Raw genomic sequence first — 23,722 nt, forward strand, 5'->3', positions numbered from 1 at the left:
TTAAAATTACGATTTTGCCATCAGTTCAAAATTATGTTCTTACCCCCACTTAAAAAAAAAATTCCCTTTTACTTCCAGCTAAAAATTTTGATTTTGCCCTCGGTTCAAAATTACGATTTTGCTCCGTATAAATTTATAGTTTTACCATTAGTTTTTTTTCTCACAGCCAAGTTACGATTTTACTCTCAACTTAACTTTACATTTTCCCAATCGTTTTTGTTTGTTTTCCTGGTGACATTACAATTTTGCCCCCAGTGTAAAGTTACAGTCGTGCCGACAATTTCCTGGCACTCCCCCGTTGGTTCATTTAGTTTACAATTTATCCCCGAATCAAATTTACGATTTGGCCTTGAGTTAAAAATTACGTTTTTCCCATCGTTTTAGTTTTTTTTTACCAAAATTATAAAGGTTTTTTGTTTTAATTGGTTTACTACGGTCTTATCATCGTTTTTGGTTTTTTTACTAGGAAAATTATAGTAGTCTTTTTTTAATTGGTTCAAAATTATTCGGCCCTCGCCCCGCAACGCGGGCGGGGCATCTACTAGTAATATACAAAGTCGACAACACAAATTTTATTGTGTCGGTGCCCCCTTTTTCCAATATATTCCACACCACTATCCGACCCATTTTAGTCGACACTTGACACTACACAACCCACTCATCTTAAGTTGTCTGAAGACAAGGTCCATCTGTATTCAATCAAACTCAAGAAGGTCTTCAATTAGGGCTTTAAGAGATTGAATTTTGCAAATCAATCATCCTCTATTTCTTGATTTCTTAATTCAGTTGAGTTGGGTTTACCATTTACCAGATGGGGTTGTGTTTAAATTAGCTTAAATTGGTTCTACACAAAAGCTGGAATCAATGGCTTGGAAGAACAGAGGAGGGTCAGAATTGAATTCAAGAAACTTGGTGTCAAGAAAGTTGACTTTTATTTTGTGTATCTGTTGCTTCTTTGTTGGAGTGCTCTTCACTGACAGGTTTTATATAAAAAAAGATTACTTTTTTGATGTTTTATAAGTTATATGATCATGTTGTTATGCATCATGTGTGTCTAGTGTTTGTGGGTAATGTTTGTTTTAGGTTCTTGAATCTTGAAATCACTTGTTTTGACCTTATTTTTCATAATTTGACTTAAAGTTTGATTGAATGTCTATGTTTATGGTAATTTGTAATTGGGTTAGTTTAACTTATGTTACTTTCAGTTCAAATATGCTACTTTAGTTCAAATTATACTATTTTTAGTTCAGATTATGTTACTTTTAGTTCAAATTATGTTACTTTAGTTCAAATTATGGTACATTTAGTTTAGAGTAAACTTCCGTTTTGCTCCCTGTGGTTTGGTCACTTTAACGGTTTTGCCCCAAATCTTAAAAATAGCCATTTTACTCCCTGATGTTTTAGTTTTGTTGCCAGTTTGCTCCCCGCAGGGAGCAAAATGGAAAAACAAACAATTTGGATGGAGTTAGAGGCGGGGAGCAAACTGGCAAAAAAACTGAAACATCAGGGAGTAAAATGACTATTTTTAAAGGTTTGGAGCAAAACCGTTAAAGTGACCAAACCACAGGGAGCAAAACGGAAGTTTACTCTTTAGTTTAAAACTTTAAATTATGCTATTTTTGTTAATTTCTTTGGTGAATTTCATGCTTTTTGTTGAAAATAAACCACTTTATCTTCCAAAAATGAATGATGTTTAAAGAACTTGCATCCTTTAAGTGAAAAGAATGCGATTATTTTAAATGATTTGTAATATATCATAAGTTTAAAGCATTTCGCCCCGAACAGTAAGATCAATTTCTGTAATTTCAGCAACTGATGTGTTTGTTGTGATATAGAATGTGGACCGAGCCCGAAGCTAAAGGCATATCTAAACCAACTGGAATCGAAGCCGAAAGGCTCAAGTTATTAGCAGATGGATGTGACACATCAGTGAGTCATTAACTAATTATGCATATAAGCATAAGCCTATTCTGTTTTTATTTTGAACTTAAAAAATTAAATTTTTTTGGATTTTTTTTTTTTTTTTTGATTAAAAGAATGTAAGGAGGGACTCTAAAGACATAACGGGGGAAGTTTCAAAAACGCGTGATGTTATCGAGTAAGCTTCATCGTTTACCTTTTGCAATACTCTTTGTTATATAAAAGGGTCCTTGTTAAAGTAGTGTTGGTTACAGAACATTAGACAAAACAATTTCGAACTTGGAGATGGAATTAGCAGCTGCTAGAGCCATGCAAGATTCTATAGTTTCTGATACCCCGATATCCGATTATTTACGGCTACCCGAGCCAATTAAAAAAAGAAAATATTTAATGGTTATTGGCATTAATACTGCTTTCAGCAGTCGAAGAAGACGAGACTCTGTTCGTGCTACTTGGATGCCTCAAGGTTGTCACCTGTGTAAGCTATACGGGTCGGGGGGTTGGGCATAGGGGGAAAACGGGTTCTGATATAAAAAGGTGTTTTTTAGGTTGACCCAAAACACTTTTCGTACAAAGTATTAAGTTTTATAAACAATCATCATGACATATATGATTACAAAAGCTGTATTATTTTAGTAATAATCTTTTTTTAATACACTGATTTAGAAGGATTTATGCTTTAAAAATTGATTTAATATTCTCATCTTTAACTTGTAATATTATTTCAATTGAAGGATTAGGATCAAATACAAAGGATCCTAATTGTAAGAAGTGTAAGAAGGATTTATAGAGTGACAAGTGTCCAATAACCTAAAAAAACCCACTACACAAAAAAAAACCTTAAACATCCACCACCACCAAAAAAAAAAAAAAAAAATTTTTTCGACCATTTCCGAACACCTCATAGTATTTTCGGGGCGTCCAAAGAGTCGATCATTTCTGCATGATTCCCCCCCCCCCCCCCCACATCACCCACCCAAAAAAAAAAAAAATTTTTTTTTTTGCCGAGGGGCTGGGGGTTTAGGTTTTTGGGTGGTGGTGGGGGTGGGTGTTTAGTTTTTTTTAGGTTTTTTTTTTTTTTTTTTGGGGGGGGGGGTTAGGTTTTTTTAGGTTTTTGGGAGGTGGGGGGTGGGGTTAGGTTTTATTTAGGTTTTTTGGTGAGGTATAGTTTTTTTTTTTAGGTTTAGGTTTTTGGGTGGTGGTGGGGTGGGGGTGGGTGTTTAGGTTTTTGGTGGTAATGTAGTGGGTTTAGTTTTAGGTTATTGGACACTTGTCACTCTATAAATCTTTCTTACACTTCTTACAATTAGAAGCCTTTGTAGAATAACTTGACCCTTCAATTGAAATCTCTAAATTCTTTTTGTATCATGTTTAGGTGATAAACTCAAAAAGCTTGAGGAAGAAACGGGTATTGTGATGCGATTTGTGATAGGTCACAGGTAAGCAACTTGGATATAACCGTCATATTAATATATTTATGTTTTATATAATTATATATAAACTTTTATACTTATATTCCATGAATTATCTTGATGCAGTGCTACATCAGGTGGTATTCTTGATAGAGCGATTGAAGCCGAAGAAAAGAAGCATGGAGATTTCTTGAGGCTGGAACATATTGAGGGTTACCTTGAATTATCAGCAAAAACAAAAACGTATTTTACTACCGCAGTTGCTCTGTGGGATGCTGATTTCTATGTCAAAGTTGATGACGATGTACATGTAAATATAGGTAATTTAGATTGTATCGTATAATTACGAGAGCGTTACGTATAATATGTAAACCATTCGTCATTTGTCGTTAACTTGTACTGATAAATGCAGGTACACTTGGAGCAACATTAAGTAGATATCAGTCAAAACCTCGTGTGTATGTCGGATGCATGAAATCAGGTCCTGTTCTTGCCCACAAGTAAGCCAAATCCCTTCCATGAAACTAATTTACCGCTCGAATTATGGTTTCGTAGTTGTTTTTGTAATCGGAAATGATGTTTATATATATAAATATATATATATGGAAAGATGGTGTTTGTGTATGCATACATCATGCAAGACTTATAGGTGGAAAATGTCGAGTCAGTTGGAATTATTACGAGTCAAAAACAAGTAAATTTTAGGGCAAGTCAACACACCTCACCTTTTCCCTTACACATTTGACCCGTGATCAATAACATATGAACACAAACTGACCCGTATACGCCGGGTTGAATTGCCACCTCCGGTTTCTAACTTTTCCCTTTGGCAAGTAGAGGAGTGCGATATCATGAACCCGAGCACTGGAAATTCGGTGAAGAAGGAAACAAATATTTCCGTCACGCCACAGGACAATTATACGCCATTTCAAAAGATCTAGCTACTTATATCTCAATAAACCAGTAAGTACTATTTTTCACTCTTTATATCAATTCATGTGTTTCCCGTCTCATTTTGGAGCGTTTTAGACACGTGCTACACAAATACGCCAATGAGGACGTTTCACTGGGATCATGGTTCATTGGACTCGACGTCGAGCACATCGACGATCGGCGGTTGTGCTGTGGCACACCACCAGGTATAAAATTGTATAAAATCAGTAATCGTTATCGTCTCTGTTTATTAGTGACGGTTAGCTAAGTTATTAATATATAATCGGAATGTTGGTGTGTAGATTGCGAGTGGAAGGCTCAAGCAGGGAACATATGTGTGGCTTCATTTGATTGGAGTTGCAGCGGGATTTGCAGGTCTGCCGACAGAATGAAGGAGGTTCACAAGAGGTGTGGCGAAGACAAGACTGCGGTGTGGAATGCATCTTTTTGACACTATGTTCATACGTCTGTATAAATATCGAGAGAAATGTAGAAGACGAAAATAGAGGTCGCAGGCACAGGGGTTCGGCTCTATTTTAGCCGCACCCCTTGTTGTAGCGACCTATATATAGAGTTAACAAATCGTTGTTTTATGAACATAAGAGCAACCATCTCGGTGCTCCTTTTATGGTAGAAAAGGGAATTTATATTAGTGATAGGCAACTCGTTTCAAAGCTATGGCATCACTCACTCGCTCACACACACACCACTTCTCCACCATCGTTCCACCGCTGTTGCACCTCCACCACACTTGAAGAAGATGAATGTTTGTTGTTCAAAGCTTATTGTGAAGAAAATGAAGGTTTTTATAAGACAATATTGTCTATAAAATAGTGTCATGAATCATACTATAATTATTATATTAACATACATATATAAGGTTTTATCAGTTAGTTATTTTACTTGATAATTAAACTAACTTATAGATTATGGATAGTCGTAGGGCTATACAATAAAATAAATTCTAACATTGACCCGGTTTTTAGTTGGTTTTCGGGTCGAACATGTTGATGTCAAATTAAAAGGACCCCAGGTATCAGGTGAATAGGTAACAAGTTAATAACCAACCATAACGAAGAAGTGTATGTCGAAGGAACTAGCCCGACGTATACAAAAAGCGAGATCAACTGCACATGAGATACAATTCCCTCGAGGTCGTCACTGTTGACAATCATGGGGCGGTATTCGACTTTATCTAACTGGTGTTTATCAATAGTTACCTTTTGCCAACAAGACATCATGCTGAAAGTAAACCAGCTTACAGCAAGTTCAGTCTTGAAGTTCCTTTGGTTTGCATTCTTATCAAATAACATCTCATTTGAAGAACAGCAAGATATATATTTTTTAGTTTACATATCACATTTTAACTATGGTTTGGAGGGGTGCGCCAGGCCAAGGCAATAGTGCAAGACCAAGGCGACGCTCAAAGGCCCCAATAGCAAGCTATTGTGATGGGTCTTTCCCCATGAAAAATAGGATTAATATCAAGTGGGCCGATGACCCACATATCAGATATTAAACTGATAAGAACAGATACTACACTTGATCTTAGCCAAAAGGCCGAGAAAGGTATGCTTTTCTTTAACTTGGGCTGCTGTTTATGTATGCTGTCTCTTCATATATATATTCTTCACTGAGCCGATGTGGGGCTGTGATAGACTTAATTTCCCAAACGGTTTTCATCTCTCAGAATTTATTACCTATTAAAACTAGCCTTTAAAATCACAAACAATTGATGGATACTTTATAAAGGCAGCTTAATATGTTTTCAAACTTTATTTGGTGTTATTGTTGAGAAAATTTAAGTGCTTCGATACAGAACTGTCAACTGAATATTCTGCTTGCTAGGACGACTGAACGTGCTTTGATTTTCTAAGAGCCTTATCCACCTGAGTACCCAATCATGATTCTAACTAATATCCTTTGGTTATATACTCACTTAAATTCAAAAGGATTGTAAGAAACTACATGGGATTCATAATGACTTCTTTAGGTGTGTTTATTTTTATCGTTTCCATCAAGTTCTAGAAAAATATAAACATAGTAAAAAAAACATAACATACGTATTTAATTTGTATAAACATCTTGTGGAAGCAATTTGTCTTGAGCAGTCATAAGCTAGCTTCCCATAGCACAGATAAATTCTATCATGGTGATCAACTGCATGATAGAATTTCTAATCTGATAGTCATATTCATCATATAAATAGAATGACAAACATTTATTTAAAAGGAACTGTATAATCTTTGATGGAATTTGGGATACTTGTCTACCTAATTCTACAAACTTTTGAAACGCAAGTTGGTTAAAATTTTATCTTTGAATGCGCTGGAATGCTACTTATCAAGATCTAAATGATAAAACGTACTCATAAGCATAACTAGAAAAAGGTGCAGCCCAATTTCATTCATGCAGTGTTAGCTCATAAGAAGATATCAGTCAGCTTTACAAAAATGTACCTTAGCATAAAATGAATTATCTGGGCTATACATGTTAAAATGAAATATTAAAATCTATTATTAGAATCAGAGTGCTGTACTGATTAACAAAACAAAACGGTAAAAATAAAAAATTAAACTATCGTTTAGAGGCTATGGCTGTAGTGCAAAACGAAGGCGACGCTCAAAGACCCAATAGCAAGCTATTGTCGTGGGCTTTTCCCCATGAAAAATTAGATTGATATCGAGTGGGCCGATAGCCTTCGTATCAGATATTAAACTGATAAGAACAGATACTACACTTGATCTTAGCAAAAAAGGCCGAGAAACTAATAAGAACATATAATGCAGGTACACTTGGAGCAACATTAAGTAGACTGTAGATATCAGTCAAAACCCCGTGTGTATGTTGTTTTACACTTGATCGTTGTTTTATGAACTTAGAGCAACCATCTTGGTGCTCCTTTTATGGTTAGAAAAGTGAATTTATATTAGTAATAGGCAACTAGTTTCAAAGTTATTGCATCACTTGCTCACACGCTTCTCCGCCATCGTTCCACTTTCTCTATGTCGTTGCACCTCCACCACACTTGAAGAAGATGAATGTTTGTTGTTCAAAGCTTAGTATGAAGAAAATGAGGGTTTGTACAAGACAATATTGAGCATTTGTTACCGTTTGTACATTTGGTACATAATTATGTACTGAAACATAATCACGTAATATTACACAAATCAGGTAACTTTATAGCTTGTTTTTTTGAAAGTACACAAGCATTTGTTACCGATTGCACGTAATGTTCATTATACGGTGTAATTAATATTTGGAAAAGTTAGTCATTTGAAATCGGGGTGAAGTAGGTTCAAGGGAGAATGACCATATACCCTTCCCTCCTTAAATTGAAAAGGACACTTATGAATTTCATATTGTCTCCTACACTTGGTACGAAGAATCCCTCTCTTGTACATGACTTCTTACCTTTCTTTTATTTATTTTAAAAACAAATGTCTAGTTTCATTTTCCTATTAGTTTTGTGATTGTTTTCATTGATGCCCGCCCGCGTTGCGGGGCGATGGCCGAATAATTCTCAATCAATTAAAAAAAACACTATTATAATTTTGTTAGGAAAAAAACTAAAACGATGATAAGACTGTATTTTTCGACTCAGGGCAAAACTGTAGTTTTTCAAAACTAATGAGTGAGTGTTAGGCAGCTCCTTGACACGGAAAAAAATTAAATCGAGTCAACCAAATAAAAAAAATTCTACTTTTGCAGAAAAATAAAACAAAACTGTAAATTTAAACGGGGCAAAATCGTAAATTTGAACTGGGGGCAAAATTGAAAGTTTTAGCTGGGAGCAAAATCGTAAAATTATTTTTAAGTCGAGCTAAAAACATAACTTTGAACTGATGGCAAAATCTTAATTATAAGGGAAAAAACTAATGGTAAAACTGTAAATTTAAACATGGCAAAGTGAACCCAGGGCAAAATTGAAATTTTTAGCTATTTTTAAGTGTTGATAAAAACATAATTTTGAACTAATGGCAAAATCGTAATTTTAAAAGGGGATAAAATCTAAATTTTTTAGGCCGATAGGGGAGTGTCAGGCTACTACTGCCTGACACTATTCTCTACCGCCCTTTTCAGCCAATAGGACAAAAGGACTATTACCGCCTCTGAAATTTTTAGCTATTTTTAAGTGTTGATAAAAACATAATTTTAAACTAATGGGAAAATCGTAATTTTAAAAGAGGATAAAATCTAAATTTGTTAGGCCGATAGGGGAGTGCCAGGCTAGTACTGCCTGACACTATTCTCTACCGCCCTTTTCAGCCGGTAGGACAAAAGGACTATTACCGCCTCTGTTTTTTGTATACGTTGACCTGACACTATTCTCTACCGCCCTTTTCAGCCGGTAGGACAAAAGGACTATTACCGCCTCTGTTTTTTTGTATACGTTGAAAATGAAAATGAAAATGTAACAGGAAGTTGGGCCCTCCATCGGTTCGAATATACCAAACTATTTGTAGGCCTATTGACTTTCGGCCCAAGTCCAACACATTCGATCACCATTTCATGATCCCCAATCTCTCCTCTCTCTATCTAGCAAGCAGCAATCAAAACCCTAATATCCTCCAATCCGTGACAGACAATGACGGTCTACATGAGCCGATTGTTCCGGAAATCCAATTCAAGCTTCCTTCTATCAAGCGGCAAAGCTTTGAAATCCCAAGTCTCACGCTTCAGAGACGACATGCTCTTAGTAGACGCCGGAATCGGAGCTCCTAAACTCACCATGCCGGACGAACTCAGAGACATCCCTGACGTCACTAATTTCGAGAACAAAGTCGGATTCATGGAAGCAACGGCCGGCGAAACGTTAATCAAAACGCAGCTGTTGGAACGAATGTTTATGGATCTGGTCGCCGGTGAACCGGATGCGAAAGAGCGAGCGATTGCGAGGTTTAATGAGTCGGTGGGATCGACGGAGACGGTGGCCGGAGAACCGGCGATTGTGCTGTCTCGAAGGTATACGCAGAATCAGGCGTTGATTGAGTTGAAGAAGAAGTGGCAGTCACATAAGAAGGTGAAGGGGTTTCCGCTGGAGAAAGTGAAAGGAGGCTATTCGGTTGCGATTGCAGGTTATATTGCTTTTCTTCCCTTTAGGGCTTCCTTGGCTAGACACAAGTTGATGAATGATAAGTTTACTATTGAGACCTTTAACCCTAAGAGGAAGAAGCTTACTGTCTTTTAGTCCTTTCCTTTTTCATCCAAACATTATTATTATTATTATTTTGCTGCTGTTCTTTTGTTTCAACTTAAGAAGAAGATGGATCATGATTCTCTTTGATATAATAATAGTTGCTAATGGTGGTGAAAATTAGAGTTAGTTTTTGTATTTTAGAATAAACACAGGGTGGTTTCGTTGTTGTTGACAAAGCTTCAACTGGGCAGACAAACATGTAAGTAATTTTATAATTGTAATCATAGTCATACTACTAGTTTTATCATATTCTTGGCGGCGATGTTAGTCTAGATCAATGAATTTTCGTCTAGGCATCTTTAGAGCAAAAACAGTTTGTTGAGCACTTAAGCCTTTGCCTCTCTGTTCACCTTTTGAGTAAAAACAGTCCAGGTTACCTTATAGATTCTTAAGTTAGCCCCTTATGGATCTTTAAAGCCAAGGAGCACGCATCACATATGCGCAATCAATGAAGGCTTATTTACAAGCAGTAGTTGCATTTCCCTTGTGTGTTTGTGAAGTAAACTTTTTATAATTGTTTGTTTCACCTCTTTGGTTCTTTCTACATATAAACATTCTACAGACCCTAATTTTGTACCAAACTATATGTGGCACACCTTTTTGCGCGTGATGAGTTTTTCTGAGATCCCTGCACCTTAGAACCAAGAACACATGGAACTGAGAATATGATCATGGTAGCACATGTGTAGCTTTACTTACTTGAACCAAACTGGATTTAGAACCCTAATGACACACGTCAACCTCTAACCATTGTCGGGACTTGGGAGAGATTCAACATAAAATGGTGTTTTTGTTCTATTAGGTTTCTGTATTGATTGTATCATCACAGTGTTTGGTAATTGGTATTTGCCCATTTAAAAATTATTGGCTAATAAAATTTTTAATGGAATGCAAAGAAAAAGATAGAAGATTAACAATGGAAATTTTCAATAACTAAATATCTTGATTCTCCATTTTAGGAGAGGACAAACTATTTAATTGTATGACCATTAATCCCAATTAGATAGATCCAAAATTTGCTAGAATACACATTGATATTTTACAGTTAAAGCAGGTGAACTAGGTCTATATACCCAATTACATTCTATGGGTTTTTTTATGGACAAGTGGATTAGTAATAATCCCGGTGTTATATGTCATTCATAAATATTATTCACATGTACTAGATGTTGGAGAGCCCCTGGCACGTCGTTGTATATCTTTAACGCCTTGTGTAACAGCTTTAGCGCGTAGTCAAGCTCGTTCATTGACTCGTAAATTGGTGAAATATCCGTAAACCCACACGCGATTTCCTCTTGTGGGATTCCAGGAGCGGGCTTTTCGCAAATGCGAAGTGCGTTTTCGCAGTATGATTTCGAGTCTCATATTTTGCCGATCTTGTTATGCAAATCAGCCAAACGCACATAAACGGAAGCAACGGCTGGATGATTCTCACCTTTTGACGATTTCAGAGCCGCGAGTGCCTTTTGGTATGCGTGAATCGCCTCATCAAATCTAGATAGCGATAAATATGTGTCGCCGATACTTACATCCACCGAACAAACCTCGTTTTCATGCCCATTAGCCATCATGGCCATACTGGCTAACACCAAGTGCTCGAGTGCAGCCTCGTGGTCACCTTTCGTTTCACAAATTAGACCCATCAATTTTCGATCGGCTGCTTCTTCCAAGGACGCATGTAAACCGTTCTCTTTATGGATTTCAAGAGCCATTTGACAAAGTTTCCCGATTGTTGAGGGTTTCTTATATCCAAGGCTTGATGCAAAACTACTATCAAGCCGGGGATCCCACTGGAAGCAGCCTGTCTATTCCTACAGGGTAGAGGTAAGGCTGTCTACATCTTATCCTCCTTCAACCCTATCTTAGCTTTGCTATTGGTGGAATTTACGAAGTATGATGATGATGCCATCATGGTGATCAACTACATATTAGTAATGCATGTCAAGATTATTATCATGGAATTAAAGAAAAAGTCTACATAACACTAAACCTACCACTGTTGGCACAAAACTTTCAATATGGGCAAAGAAACTATAATTGTTATCTATGTTGTAAATGACTATAGCCTTCGTCATTGCCTCATTGGTGCATGAAATAATAATAAAGTTAAATAACAAAATGAAACAACTTATTTGAAATTTCTGTTGACACACGGTTCAGCAGTCTTTTATTGGACTCGGTGGGCAAGTTTGTGATATAAAAAAGTTACTAATTCGGAACAACCTGCTTTACCTAGACACTCAAAGGCCCCAATAGCAAGCTATTGTGATGGATCTTTCCTTGTGAAAAATAAGATTGGCCGATGGCCCATATATCAAATATTAAACTTATAAGAACAGATACTACACTTGATCTTAGCCAAAAGGCCGAGAATGGTATGATTTTTCAATTCTTGGGCCTCTGTGTGTATAGGCAGTCCCTTCATCTGTGTGTTCTTCACTCAGGCAATGTGGGACTATGAGATTAACACATCACAGAACTTGATACCTACTAGAACTAGCCTTTCTTTATATATCATTAAGCGATGCAGATTAGCATTTTATTAACACTCCAAATCCCATTCTAGAAGCGCATGACTTGATTCATTCTATTATCAATAATGGCATCACTCATAACTTCACCCTGAAACTTACTGCTTAAGTGGGATGCATACAAATTAGAATGCCTCAATACAAAACTGTTAAGTTTATATCTTCCTAATAAGACCGAATTAGTTTTGGTGCTTTAATAACCTCTATTAGTGAGTACATCCCAGTCATGATTCTAATATTAGTAGGTTCCGATTTAAAAAATCCATGGTGTTCATTTACTCGAGTTTCCGTTGTAAAACAATTACTATTTATTTCTTTTTTCTCGCTTCCTTTAAGTGGTAGAGAATATCAAGCATGGTAAAAAAAACATAAACAACTTGTGGAAGCAATATGCCAATCCTTGACCACTATACTTTTTTTTCATCTGTTTTATCTTGACTGGAACTATAATAAACATAAAATAAACAAACCCAGCCCATGTTAATTCAAAATACATAGACTCACTTGTAAAAAAACCTTAAACTATGGTTTGGAGGGGTGCGCCAGGCCAAGGCAGTAGTGCAACACCAAGGCGACACTCAAAGGCCCCAATAGCAAGCTATTGAGATGGGCATTTCCCCATAAAAAATAAGATTAATATCGAGTGGGCCGATGACCCACGTATCAGATATTAAACTGATAAGAACAGATACTACACTTGATCTTAGCCAAAAGGCCGAGAAAGGTATGCTTTTTATTGTTTTGGGCCGCTGATTATATAGGCGGTCTCTTCATCTTTGTATAGTTCACTCAGCCAATGTGGGACTGTGAAAGACTTAATTTACTTATGGTTTCATCTCTCAGAATTTAACACCTATTAAAATTAGAGTAAATTTCAAAGTTCGTCCTTTATGTATGTCTAATATATCAAAGTATGTCCTTTGTCTTTAATAACCTCAGAAAACATCCTTAATGTTTGAAAAACCAATCAAGTTATGTCCTTTACCCTAAACCTTGTTTGTTTTCCCAGTTAAGTCAGGTCACATGTGAAGCACATGAGGGCATTAATGTCATTCTACCTACCAATATATATATATACACCCACACATACATACAGAACACACACTCATCTTTCTCTCTGCTCTCTCTCCTACCACCACCACACCACCACCACGACCACCGCAAAATCCGGCGTCGCATTTTTCAAAATCCGGTAGTCTGTCAATAACCGCCTCCACTACACCTGCTTCCACGAAGTTTGGGGCAAAACAGTAAATTGATCTACAAAGTCAGTTACAAAACACGCCTTTCGTCTAAGAACGAGGGTTTGGGGCAAACAATACAACCAAGAAATGAGGCAGCGGAGGGAAGGTTTCTGAAGGGTGGTCGCCGCCCTACGCCGCCGATGACTTTCGATTTGCCCCCAAATCGACAACCCTTTTCTCTGTGTGTGTGTGTATATATAAGAGGACGAGACAGGCTTTGTTTTAGCAAGCCGTTCAAAAAAAAAAAACAAAAAAACAGTTTTGGTTCCTGTGATTTGGCCAGAGTCTCGATTTCATCGTTTAAAGAAAGCTATAGAAACGAGCCTAATATGAGGCGGTGATGATGAATTTCTTGTTGTATGAGTAAATCAGCAAAGTTTGAGATGCTCCGTAACTTGGCGGGGCGATTCTCCGACTGTTTTGTGGTAGAAATCTACCATTGATTCAGCCGAGAGAGTTGCAGCCATGGCGGATTTATCCTCTTTGTTCTGATTCTTTACAGATCTGAGCCTCTTTTATACTCTTTATTGTTGGGTTTTTGGTTCATGTGTGTAGTTGGGTTTTGTTGGAGTAAAGTTGTTTTGTATTTACAGAAATGGGGGAGACGGAGGTGGGTCTTGAATTTAATGGAGTGTATGAGAAAGACTTATCTTGATTTGGGTTTTTGATTTTGTGTGTGGTTTTGTTTAGATATGAATTGGCTGAGGAGTGTGCAGATGATGATGAAATAAAGGTCTGCGTTCAAAGAGAGAGAGAGAGAGAGAGGAAGATCTGAATTTTTTATAATTTTTTTAGTATTTAGGGTAAAATGACCAATATACCCTCATGTGCTTCACATGTGACCTGACTTAACTGGGAAAACAAACAAGGTTTAGGGTAAAGGACATAACTTGATTGGTTTTTCAAACATTAAGGATGTTTTCTGAGGTTATTAAAGACAAAGGACATACTTTGATATATTAGACATACATAAAGGACGAACTTTGAAATTTACTCTTAAAATTAAAACTAGCCTTTAATGGATACTTAATTAATCAACACGCTTTATAAAGGCATGGAAATCCATGTTTACCTTAAAAGGCATTTACCCACATAGGTGTCACACACTAAAATAGAAAACATCGATTAGAGATGAAATTAAGCGCAAAGCAGACTCAAAAGAAATTACAATCTCCAAACCTTATTCATCATGCCAGAAACAAAGAAACTGCAAATAAAAAGATATTAGTACTTACTTTTAAAGCATAAATAAACAGAATTAGGGACATATATTACCCTTCTTTGGCTCTACCAATACCCATGTGGCTTGGGCAGTGGCGGATCCAGGGTCGGATTCCACTGGGTTCCTTTTAGTAGTTTTTCACTAATTTTCATTATTTTTTCCCAAATCATACAAAATTTACACTAATTTTTTTCCATTTTCTTCGAATCGAATGGGTTCCTGGGAACCCATGAAACCATGCTAAATCCGCCCCTGGGCTTGGGTGTTTTGTCAGTTTGGAATATCTGCAATGCTGGTGAGCTGCAGAGTCAACTTTAAGAAATCTGTTTCTGCGATTTAAATATGAAAATTATAAATAAAACCAGTAGATTCTAGTATGAATAAAGGAAAGATTACGATCAGATACTATGAGATTTGCATGACAGAATCCACTGCAAATGATACATCTGCACTCATTTTGTTCAGAGATATCCACAACTCTTTTGTTCTCCACTATGGTAAGAAGCCCTCCACCAGCACGAGCTTGAGCTTCACTTGCCATGTCCACCGAACTTAGGTACAGTTAAATAAAAGTACAACAACGACCCAGATTAAAATACAATCCATATGATTTCATTGGTTTATTAAAGATATCACAATACATAAAGAAGACATGGTACGGGCTAAAATCATGTATGGTTAAAAGAAATGTGTCAAACCAACAATAAAACACCTGTGATCTGTTATATTGAATCCAGATGTCCATATTTGCTACAGTAGTTTTTTTGTCTGGTGCATTTGCATCCAATGTCCCTCAAAAGCTATCATCATTAGCTAAACTTTTTGGCTGCAACCAAAAATTGTTAATTGTATAAGCTTCACAGTAGGCACACCTCACATGTACCATCTGTACGTATCACTAAGGGGACCCGGGGTGGGGAACTATTTCCCCGTGATATTTGTTTTGCACGCGTGATATAATCCAACAAACCACCGCCACCAACAAACTTAACGCCTGATAAAATAATTTCCGTGATAAACTTAACGCGTGATATATGGAAGGATGTGAGGGGGTATGAGGGTTTATTGTTGGGTGTTGTGAGTGATGGGCATTTCCACTAAAAAAGGTTGTGACTGGCAGAATAATGGTTGATGACATGACGTAAATTGATTGGATGTTATGAGTGATAAATGGGTGGTGAGTGATAACCACCCTTACCCTCTAACACGAGTAAATACAGAATCCAAAGCTTAGTGTGCATAAAGACTACAATAAAGTTATCATACTACTGTAAGATTAAATAGAGTTAAATGTCATTTTAGTCCCTGTGGTTTGGGCAATTTTGTCAGTTTAGTCCAAAGGTTTCATTTTTCACCTAAGGGTCCAAAAAGGTTTCACCGTTGCCACTTTAGTCCACTGGGTTAACTTCATCAATTTTTTCTGTTAACGATAAGGGCAATTCAGTCATTCTATATCTAATTCTACTAACTAGAAGGGCACTTCGGCCATATAAAATGACCGAATTGCCCTTCTCATTAACAAAAAAAATGGATGAAGTTAACTGAAGAGGTATGGTCCCAATTCCCTGCCTACATGGCAGGGACCACACCTCTTTTTCGATCATACATGGCGCCTACATCAGCAAAGTAACCCATAAGCTTCTAGAATCTTCTGGAAAATGTTAAGGTGGCAACAAAGATGCTCCATCCGACAAGAAGGACAACACGTCTCACCAGTCGCAGAGCGCCACATAGGCCTGCGATAAATCAGGGGGCAGAACTGACAACACCAGTACGATGTTTCCAGCATGGACAAACGTAAGCGCGCCACGTGTACCACTACACCGGCTATGGCAGATGAGACCAAGAGGATATTCCCCTTGGTCGGACAGCTGGCGCGCAACCACAGCTGGCACAGCTGCTCGTCCCTCCTTCACCCTCCGGCTATAAATAGGACCCTTCATCATTCAGGTTGAATCATCTTGCTCTCATTACTCTCACACTCAACACACACTATTTATTCTCCCTCAGAACAGTACTTATTCTCACCTCGGAGCCTGGTTAAGAGGGAAACCCCCATATTCCCCTCTTAACGAGACTAACGGTGTTGCTGTTTTGCAGGATCTAGGTCATTTCAGCGAGTAAGAAAGGAGATTGAACCCACAGAAGGAATAACCCCACAGATTAACTTCAGCATTAACCTGTGTTTCATCATTGGCGCCATCCGCTTTTTTGCAAGACCAATCTCATCTCTTTTCTTTTCGAAAAACACTCGCCAAAATGGCTGAACAAAACCCTTCACACCAAGTGGACGGAGAAGTTTCTTCCTTTGAACTCGTTTCGGACACAGCACACGTCCAACGGGGCCAAAGGAACGAAATCATCCAAGAAGGGCCAGCGAATAACGATTTTCCTGGTATCTTTGGAAGTGCATCCAGAGTTGTTAGTCAAACCACAACTGGACCCATTTTCCAAGCCCCCACTAGGATAATCACTCAGACCACAAACGGAGCCACTTTTCAACCTCCACCAGGGATAGTCCAACAAACACCTCCACCAGTGCAGACACCAAGCCATGGAGCTGGCCCCTCAGCTCCATCGGAACAAGCACAGCTGAATTTCTCTGCACTTTTAGGGCTACCCGAAGGAAAAACTCTGGCTTCCTGGTACGCCGAGCAGATGGCATCTATAAACCTTGTTTATACACAACTTAGCGCGCAACAAGCTTTGCTCCAAGCACAAGCTAACCAGTCGGCATTCGTTACCCTACCGCAACGGTCTCTGAGTACGCACACGACTCAGCAGATCAACGCGTGGAATTTACGCCCGGAGAAAGGACCTCTACCCAACATCAAGAAGCCAAGCGCGCACGACACACGCGACACTTATGGCGAAACAGAAAGCAATTATGTTCAAAACTCTAACTTACAAAAAAGGTCGATTCAAAGCCGTTTAGGCGTGCGCAATATGAACACCGAATGGGAAGACGAAGAGGAAGACCCAACGTATAAAGGAGAAAGTACAGTGTTCAGCAGACTACACCCAGAACGCGAGTCTTACAAACCAGCCAAGCGCGCAGGATACAACCCAAAAGCAGAGCATGATTACACCTTGAGCTATCGTCCAGACGACATGGCTGAAAATTCAAAGTTCATCAGGGAAATTGCTACAGTTGCTATGGACAAGACAAAGTTGTCGCACAACGTAGGCAAATACAACGGGCTAACAGATCCAGATGACCACCTTCAAGTTTTTAATGGCGCAGGAGCAACAGGTGGATGGAACCTGCCAACTTGGTGTCATCTCTTCGCACAAACATTTGTCGGCGCAGCGCGCGTCTGGTTTGACAGTTTGCCAGCGGGAAAAATTAAATCATGGGTCGACTTCCGAGAGAAGTTCCTCGCACACTTCTCTCAACAACGAAGACATACCAGAGACCTGGCTGATTGTTTGAATATATGGCGCCGAGACCACGAAAGCGTGGAAGATTTGATCACAAGATATAACAAAGAATGTCTAGAAATCGGAGACGTGGGTGAAAAGATGATGCGCGCACATTTCATGAGGGCATTCAAATGCGATGATCTAATCAAGCGCGTGAAAGGAAGAGACGGAGGGCCCAAAGATTGGGAAACCTTCATTGAGGCAGCAAAAACCATTGCGCAAACTGACAAACTGCTGACCGGTGATGACCATCGTCAGCGCGGATATACCCACGGCGACCGGAAGAAAAAGGGCAGAAGCCAATCATGGAAGGCGTCCGGTCACAGAGAGAGAAGCCCAGCAAGGGAAGATGCGCGCCACACAATCAATCATATAGCCCACCGAAAAGAAGTGAAAAGAGAAAACAGGGAGAAACAGTGGACACCACTGACAAAAACCCCTTCTGAAGTCTTGGCCACTGAAAATCACCAGTTCAAACCACCCCTACAGATGCGCAACAAGAGGGGTCAAGATCCTAATCCCTTCTGTGAATTCCACAAAGACACAGGCCACCTAACGGATGACTGTTTCAGTCTAAAACAAGAAATAGAAAGGGCTTTAAGAGATGGAAAGCTCACACATTTGGTAAAGGGCGGAAAGCGCGAATACCGCCAAATGCAAAGAAGAGAAGAAGGGCCGGATAACAAAAAACACCGCAAGTTAGAAACCCACATGGTTCAGGGAGGCCCACGAAGGCCAAGGAAAAATTACAACAAGCGCGCACAAGATGACTCGTGGTGCGAGAAGCAAGTTATTTTCCCAATTGCTAGAGGTGGCCCGAGAGAAAAAAGACCCATCGTCATTTCCGGGGTAATCGGTCACTACCAGACCGATTACATTTTTATCGACCCAGGGAGCACCGCAGATATCATATACGAACAATGTTTCAACCAGTTTGACCAAGAAGATAAAGCGCGATTGGAACCAGTTGATTATCCACTAACTGGTTTCTGCAACGAAGCCGTTTTCCCTCTTGGCCAAATATCATTCCCGGTGCTGCTCTCAGACGGAAGAAACTCAAGAACAGAAGAGGTCACATTCATGGTGCTGCCAGCACATTCAAGACATGACATTCTCTTGGGAAGAGAATCCCAGAGAGACTTCAGTATGATATGCTCTGCGCCACACTCAGCCGTTGGATTCCCAACAGAAACAGGCATAGCATTAATATACGCAAGCAAAAAGGTCTTAGCAACGGATGAGGTTAGACCTGCAAAGGCAAGTAAACCAGCACCACGTGCAGAAGCAGAAAAATGGGTACTTAACAGTGCATACCCAGAACAGACAGTTACCTTAGGACCTGCGATGTCCGATTTAACGCGCGCGGCGCTCAAGAAGTTGTTGCACGAAAATATGGATGTGTTTGCCTGGACACCAGCCGATATGGTGGGTGTTCCACGGCACATAGCAGAACACCGGTTAAATGTCTCAGAGGAAGCGAAGCCAGTGGTACATGCCAAGCGCCACTTAGGAGATATAAAACACGACGCCATGAAAGAACAAGTAATGGAGCTGTTGAATGCGGGCATCATTAGAGAAGTCAGATACCAAACATGGGTGGCAAGCCCAGTGATGGTGAAGAAACCAAACGGTAGCTGGAGAATGTGAGTAGATTACAAAGATCTAAACAAAGCGTGCCCACGTGACTGTTACGCCTTACCAAACATAGACGAAAAGATCGACTCTCTAGCAACATTCAGGTGGAAGTGCTTCCTTGACTGCTACAAGGGGTACCACCAGGTCCAAATGGTCGTTCAAGATGAGGACAAAACCGCAATCCGCACGCCGACAGGGCTGTACTGTTACACCAAGATGCCTTTCGGCCTAAAGAATGCGGGCGCGACCTATCAGAGATTGATGAACGAAACGTTCAGCGACGCCATCAGCAAGTACATCGAAGTATATATGGATGATTTGGTGATTATGAGCAAGGAAGAAAGCATGATGCTGGTAAACATCCAAAAGACTTTCAACACGCTGCGCAGCGTAAGTATTAAACTAAATCCAGCAAAATGCTCATTTGGCATGGAAGAAGGGAAATTCTTTGGTTTCATTGTCACAAAAGATGGCTTCAAGGTAAATCCAGAAAAAGTTCAAGCAATCGAAAGAATGCCTTCCCCATCAAACATCAAAGAGATGCAAAAATTAGCAGGACGGTTAGCAGCGCTCAATCGTTTCCTAGCTAATCACGCCGCAAAGTCTTTTCCGTTCATCAAAACATTGCGCAACTGTATGAAGAAAAGCCAGTTTCAGTGGACTCCGGAAGCAGAGAGTGCGTTCCGCAAGATGAAAGATTGCCTCATTAAACTGCCGACTCTAACCGCACCAATCAAAGGAGAACCCTTGGTACTATATTTGTCAGCTTCTGATAGAGCAGTTGGAGCAGTGCTACTTGTCGATCGTCAAGGTATCCAAACACCAGTCTACTATGTGTCACGAACCTTGACCGACCCAGAAACTCGGTACGCCATCATGGAGAAACTAGTCCTCGCGCTGATCCATGCATCAAGACGGCTGCGAAGGTATTTCGCTAACCATGTCATACATGTGTTAACAAACTACAACATCGGCAACATCTTGGCAAGGCCAGAAATCTCAGGAAGGCTAGCCAAATGGGCACTAGAACTTGGCGGCCACAACGTGGTCTTTAGACCAAGACCAGCCATCAAAGGCCAAGTGTTGGCAGATTTCATGACAGAGGTACCTGACGATAAGGATCGAGAATGCAAAGCAATGGAAAAGGCCGAAAAGCAACAAGTAGAAGAACCGTGGTTGTTATACACAGATGGCGCGTCTAACGAAGACGGCGCAGGATCAGGGCTTCGGCTGGTAAGCCCCGACAAGCATGAGTTCACGTATGCGATACGTCTAGACTTCAGGAGTACGAACAATGAAGCCGAATATGAAGCTTTTCTTGCGGGCTTAAGATTAGCAGTCAAAATGGGAGTCAAACACATCGAAGCGCACGTGGATTCCATGTTAGTAGCTGGACAAATCAACGGCCAATACGAAGCCAAGGGAGATGTAATGGAGCTCTATCTAAGTCAAGCGAAGACGTTGCTACAAACCTTCTATTCTTACAAGGTGCGCCACATAAACAGAAGCGAGTACAAACCAGCAGATGCACTGAGTAAACTCGCATCTACAAGCTTCCAACATTTGGCGAAAGATGTGCGCATAGAAGTTCTGAGCAACCCATCTGTTCCACTTAGAGAAGTAAGCGTCATCCAGACAGGAACGATGTCTTGGATGACTCCAATAATCATGTATCTTCAATCCGGGATACTCCCAGAGAACAAGGCCGAGGCAAGGAAGATCCAGTACAAAGCCGAGCATTATCGGATGGCCGATGGAATTTTGTACCGAAAGTCATACCTTGGTCCACTGTTGAGATGCGTCGACGCTGAGGACGCAAACTATTTGATCAGAGAAGTCCATGAAGGAATCTGTGGTATACATGTCGGGCCAAGAATGGTGGTGGCAAAAGTGATGAACGCCGGGTACTACTGGCCCGGAATGCATTTAGACGCGGTAAAAGAGTTGAGGAAATGCAGTGGATGCCAAAGACATGCGCCCAAGACGATGCGCCCTAAAAATGAATTGGTACCAGTCACAACCGCATGGCCCTTCCAGCAATGGGGCATAGACATGGTCGGCCCTTTCCCAGAAGCCCCAGGAGCGGTCAAATTCATAATAGTAGCGGTCGACTATTTCACCAAATGGGTATAGGCGAAGGCACTTGCATCAACCACGTCAAACGTTGTCAAGAGATTCATATGGGAACAAATCATATGCCGTTTCGGCCTACCACTCAGAATCATCACTGACAATGGAACGAACTTCGCCGCAGACGACCTCGAGCGATGGTTCAAAGAATTGCACATCGAACACACCTTCTCTTCGGTTGCGCACCCGCAAGGGACGGTCAAGTAGAGGCAGTTAATAAAAGCATTGTCGATGGTATCAAAGCAAGGTTAGGCGAGAAAAGAAGGGGCTGGGTTGATGAGCTGCCAAGCATACTGTGGGCCCACAGAACAATGCCAAAGACAAGCAACGGTGAAACACTGTTCAGTCTAGTTTATGGGTCTGAAGAAGTAATACCAGCAGAAATCGGATTGCCGTCTCCACGAATGCTCTCCATGAACTTAATCGACAACGAAGAAGAAAGGAGGATCGACCTCGACCTCCTAGAGGAAAGGAGAGAGATGGCGGCAATCAATGAAGCGAAATACAAAACGAAGCTGGAGAAATACTATAACTCAAAAGTCCGAGTCTGCACCTTCAACCCAGGGGAGTACATCCTAAGAGACAACGAGGCTTCAAACGCCGAGAAACCTGGAAAACTGGCTCCCAAATGGGAAGGCCCATACATTATAGACGCAGTGCTCGGAAAGGGTGCCTACAAGCTGCGCACCATTGACAACAAAGCGGTTCCACGAACTTGGAACGCTCAGCAGCTAAGAAAGTGTTATATGTAAAACAGTCATGTAACTTTGGGCGAATGCCAACACATTTATCGTAATACAAAAAGTGTTTGTCTATCTCTATTTTCATGCAAATTTCTTGTCACAACTGCATATATGACTTTGGGCGTACACGAAAACACCAATGGCTCGACCATAGGAAACGTTGTAGACCTCCAAGGCTCGTCACAACCAAGTGCACAACCGGGTCAGAAACACAACCAAAGCCTACAAAACGCCAAAACAAAACTTCGTGCCCACACAAACACGAAAACATCGATAGCAAGGTAAATAAACATTGTAATGCTCCCAAAGCTGAACACAGCTGAGCTCACACAATAACCTGCAACTCGATCACTTCGTAGTCACGAACCAACTTGCGCGCAAACACGACAGCATAAACGTTGTAGCTAACACAACATAACATGTCAGCGCCATCATTCATTCGTGACACCTAATCAAAGTAATTTCACATGCACATATTATGACGATAACAAAATTCGCATAAAAACGAAGCAAATATTAACATACTAAAGGTCAAGATCAGTTGTCCACAAAACAGGTAAACCAAAAATAAAAATTGTTCACAAGTTACCAAAAAATTACAAGGCCGTTAAAGGCCATACACGGCACACAGGCTAGAATACTTCACTTAAGGATGGCTAGTACCCGCGCCTCCCGCCGCGCCTGCTTCATCCCCAAGGGCCTTTTTCAACAAGGCAACACCATCAATTTTCCTAGCTAGCTTCTCAGCAGCTTTAACAATGGCAAATTCCAATGAGGAAAACTCCTTGCGTTTTGCAGCATACCTACCATCACAATCATCCGCGTAAAGCTCAAAATGGTGGTCCTTCTCCTTATTAATAGCCGCAGCTTTACCCTCAGAGTAGCCGTACTTCCGACCACTATCGTATCCCGCCTGACCCAATTCAAACATATACGTGGCAAGCTCAGGGGGAATTCACAATACGGTCAGCAAGCTGCAAATAAGCAAACAACAACATAAGAGGAATCGTCAAAACATACCAAAAAAGAAACAAAAATGAGCGAAGAAAGTTACCAAAGGCACCGCGCGCGAAAGCAACCATCTACAATCAGCAGATACCTCCTCAACAAGGCCATCAGAAGCCGCACATTCATAAGTCTTTTCCTCAAGAAGCTTTCCAGTAGCTTCACACTCGGAAACTTTTTGCTTAACAAGGAGCTCCAGCTTGTCGATGCGAGCAACATATTCTTTCTCTCGCTTCTCAAACGCAACACGCGCCTGATGCGCTTCATCAGCAAGCTCCTTCTTCTCACCAGATAATCGAACAATCGCATCGCGCTGAGATTGCA

At 40.1% G+C, this 23,722-nt stretch overlaps 3 protein-coding genes, 3 non-coding genes and 2 pseudogenes across 7 annotated transcripts; 3 read left to right on the plus strand and 5 right to left on the minus strand.

Annotated features, from left to right (window-relative positions):
• Positions 1-608: 608 nt before the first annotated feature.
• On the plus strand, positions 609-4,939 carry LOC110929682 (probable beta-1,3-galactosyltransferase 2). Of its 2 annotated transcripts, none has more exons than XM_022172856.2 (10): positions 609-980; positions 1,836-1,929; positions 2,034-2,098; positions 2,175-2,386; positions 3,296-3,359; positions 3,459-3,652; positions 3,745-3,832; positions 4,170-4,295; positions 4,362-4,471; positions 4,568-4,939. In XM_022172856.2, the coding sequence occupies exons 1-10, from the start codon at positions 865-867 to the stop codon at positions 4,714-4,716; spliced, it is 1,218 nt and encodes a 405-aa protein (XP_022028548.1). In that variant the 5' UTR covers positions 609-864; the 3' UTR covers positions 4,717-4,939. The 2 variants fall into 2 exon arrangements, with proteins under 2 accessions (XP_022028548.1, XP_022028549.1); XM_022172857.2 differs by having other exon boundaries at positions 2,037-2,098.
• A 703-nt stretch (positions 4,940-5,642) lies between these two features.
• On the minus strand, positions 5,643-5,838 carry LOC118490745. Its single transcript, XR_004889995.1, has one exon. It is a non-coding gene; the product is annotated as a U2 spliceosomal RNA (small nuclear RNA).
• A 1,006-nt stretch (positions 5,839-6,844) lies between these two features.
• LOC118490774 lies at positions 6,845-7,036 on the minus strand. The gene has a single exon (XR_004890012.1). It is a non-coding gene; the product is annotated as a U2 spliceosomal RNA (small nuclear RNA).
• A 1,714-nt stretch (positions 7,037-8,750) lies between these two features.
• LOC110929681 (ribosomal protein S1, mitochondrial-like) lies at positions 8,751-9,710 on the plus strand. Its single transcript, XM_022172855.2, has one exon. It carries the CDS (start codon positions 8,854-8,856, stop codon positions 9,454-9,456), a length of 603 nt encoding a protein of 200 aa, XP_022028547.1. The 5' UTR covers positions 8,751-8,853; the 3' UTR covers positions 9,457-9,710.
• A 688-nt stretch (positions 9,711-10,398) lies between these two features.
• Positions 10,399-11,192, minus strand: LOC110927988 (annotated as a pseudogene).
• A 470-nt stretch (positions 11,193-11,662) lies between these two features.
• Positions 11,663-11,844, minus strand: LOC118490777 (annotated as a pseudogene).
• Positions 11,845-12,528: 684 nt separating this feature from the next.
• Positions 12,529-12,724, minus strand: LOC118490749. The gene has a single exon (XR_004889999.1). It is a non-coding gene; the product is annotated as a U2 spliceosomal RNA (small nuclear RNA).
• Positions 12,725-19,670: 6,946 nt separating this feature from the next.
• Positions 19,671-21,653, plus strand: LOC110932048. The gene has a single exon (XM_022175409.1). The coding sequence runs from the start codon at positions 19,671-19,673 to the stop codon at positions 21,651-21,653; it is 1,983 nt and encodes a 660-aa protein (XP_022031101.1).
• The last annotated feature ends 2,069 nt before the right edge of the window (positions 21,654-23,722 follow it).

Source organism: Helianthus annuus, chromosome 3 (genome assembly GCF_002127325.2).
Source record: "Helianthus annuus cultivar XRQ/B chromosome 3, HanXRQr2.0-SUNRISE, whole genome shotgun sequence".
Lineage (NCBI taxonomy): Eukaryota > Viridiplantae > Streptophyta > Magnoliopsida > Asterales > Asteraceae > Helianthus > Helianthus annuus.

Coding starts and splice junctions, on each gene's coding strand:
- LOC110929682 (XM_022172856.2), top strand. CDS start 865: ATGGCTTGGAAGAACAGAGGAGGGTCAGAATTGAATTCAAGAAACTTG. Junction 1,930..2,033: donor CAGATGGATGTGACACATCA/GTGAGTCATTAA, acceptor TTTTTTGATTAA/AAGAATGTAAGGAGGGACTC. Junction 3,833..4,169: donor GGTCCTGTTCTTGCCCACAA/GTAAGCCAAATC, acceptor TTTGGCAAGTAG/AGGAGTGCGATATCATGAAC.
- LOC110929681 (XM_022172855.2), top strand. CDS start 8,854: ATGACGGTCTACATGAGCCGATTGTTCCGGAAATCCAATTCAAGCTTC.
- LOC110932048 (XM_022175409.1), top strand. CDS start 19,671: ATGGTCGTTCAAGATGAGGACAAAACCGCAATCCGCACGCCGACAGGG.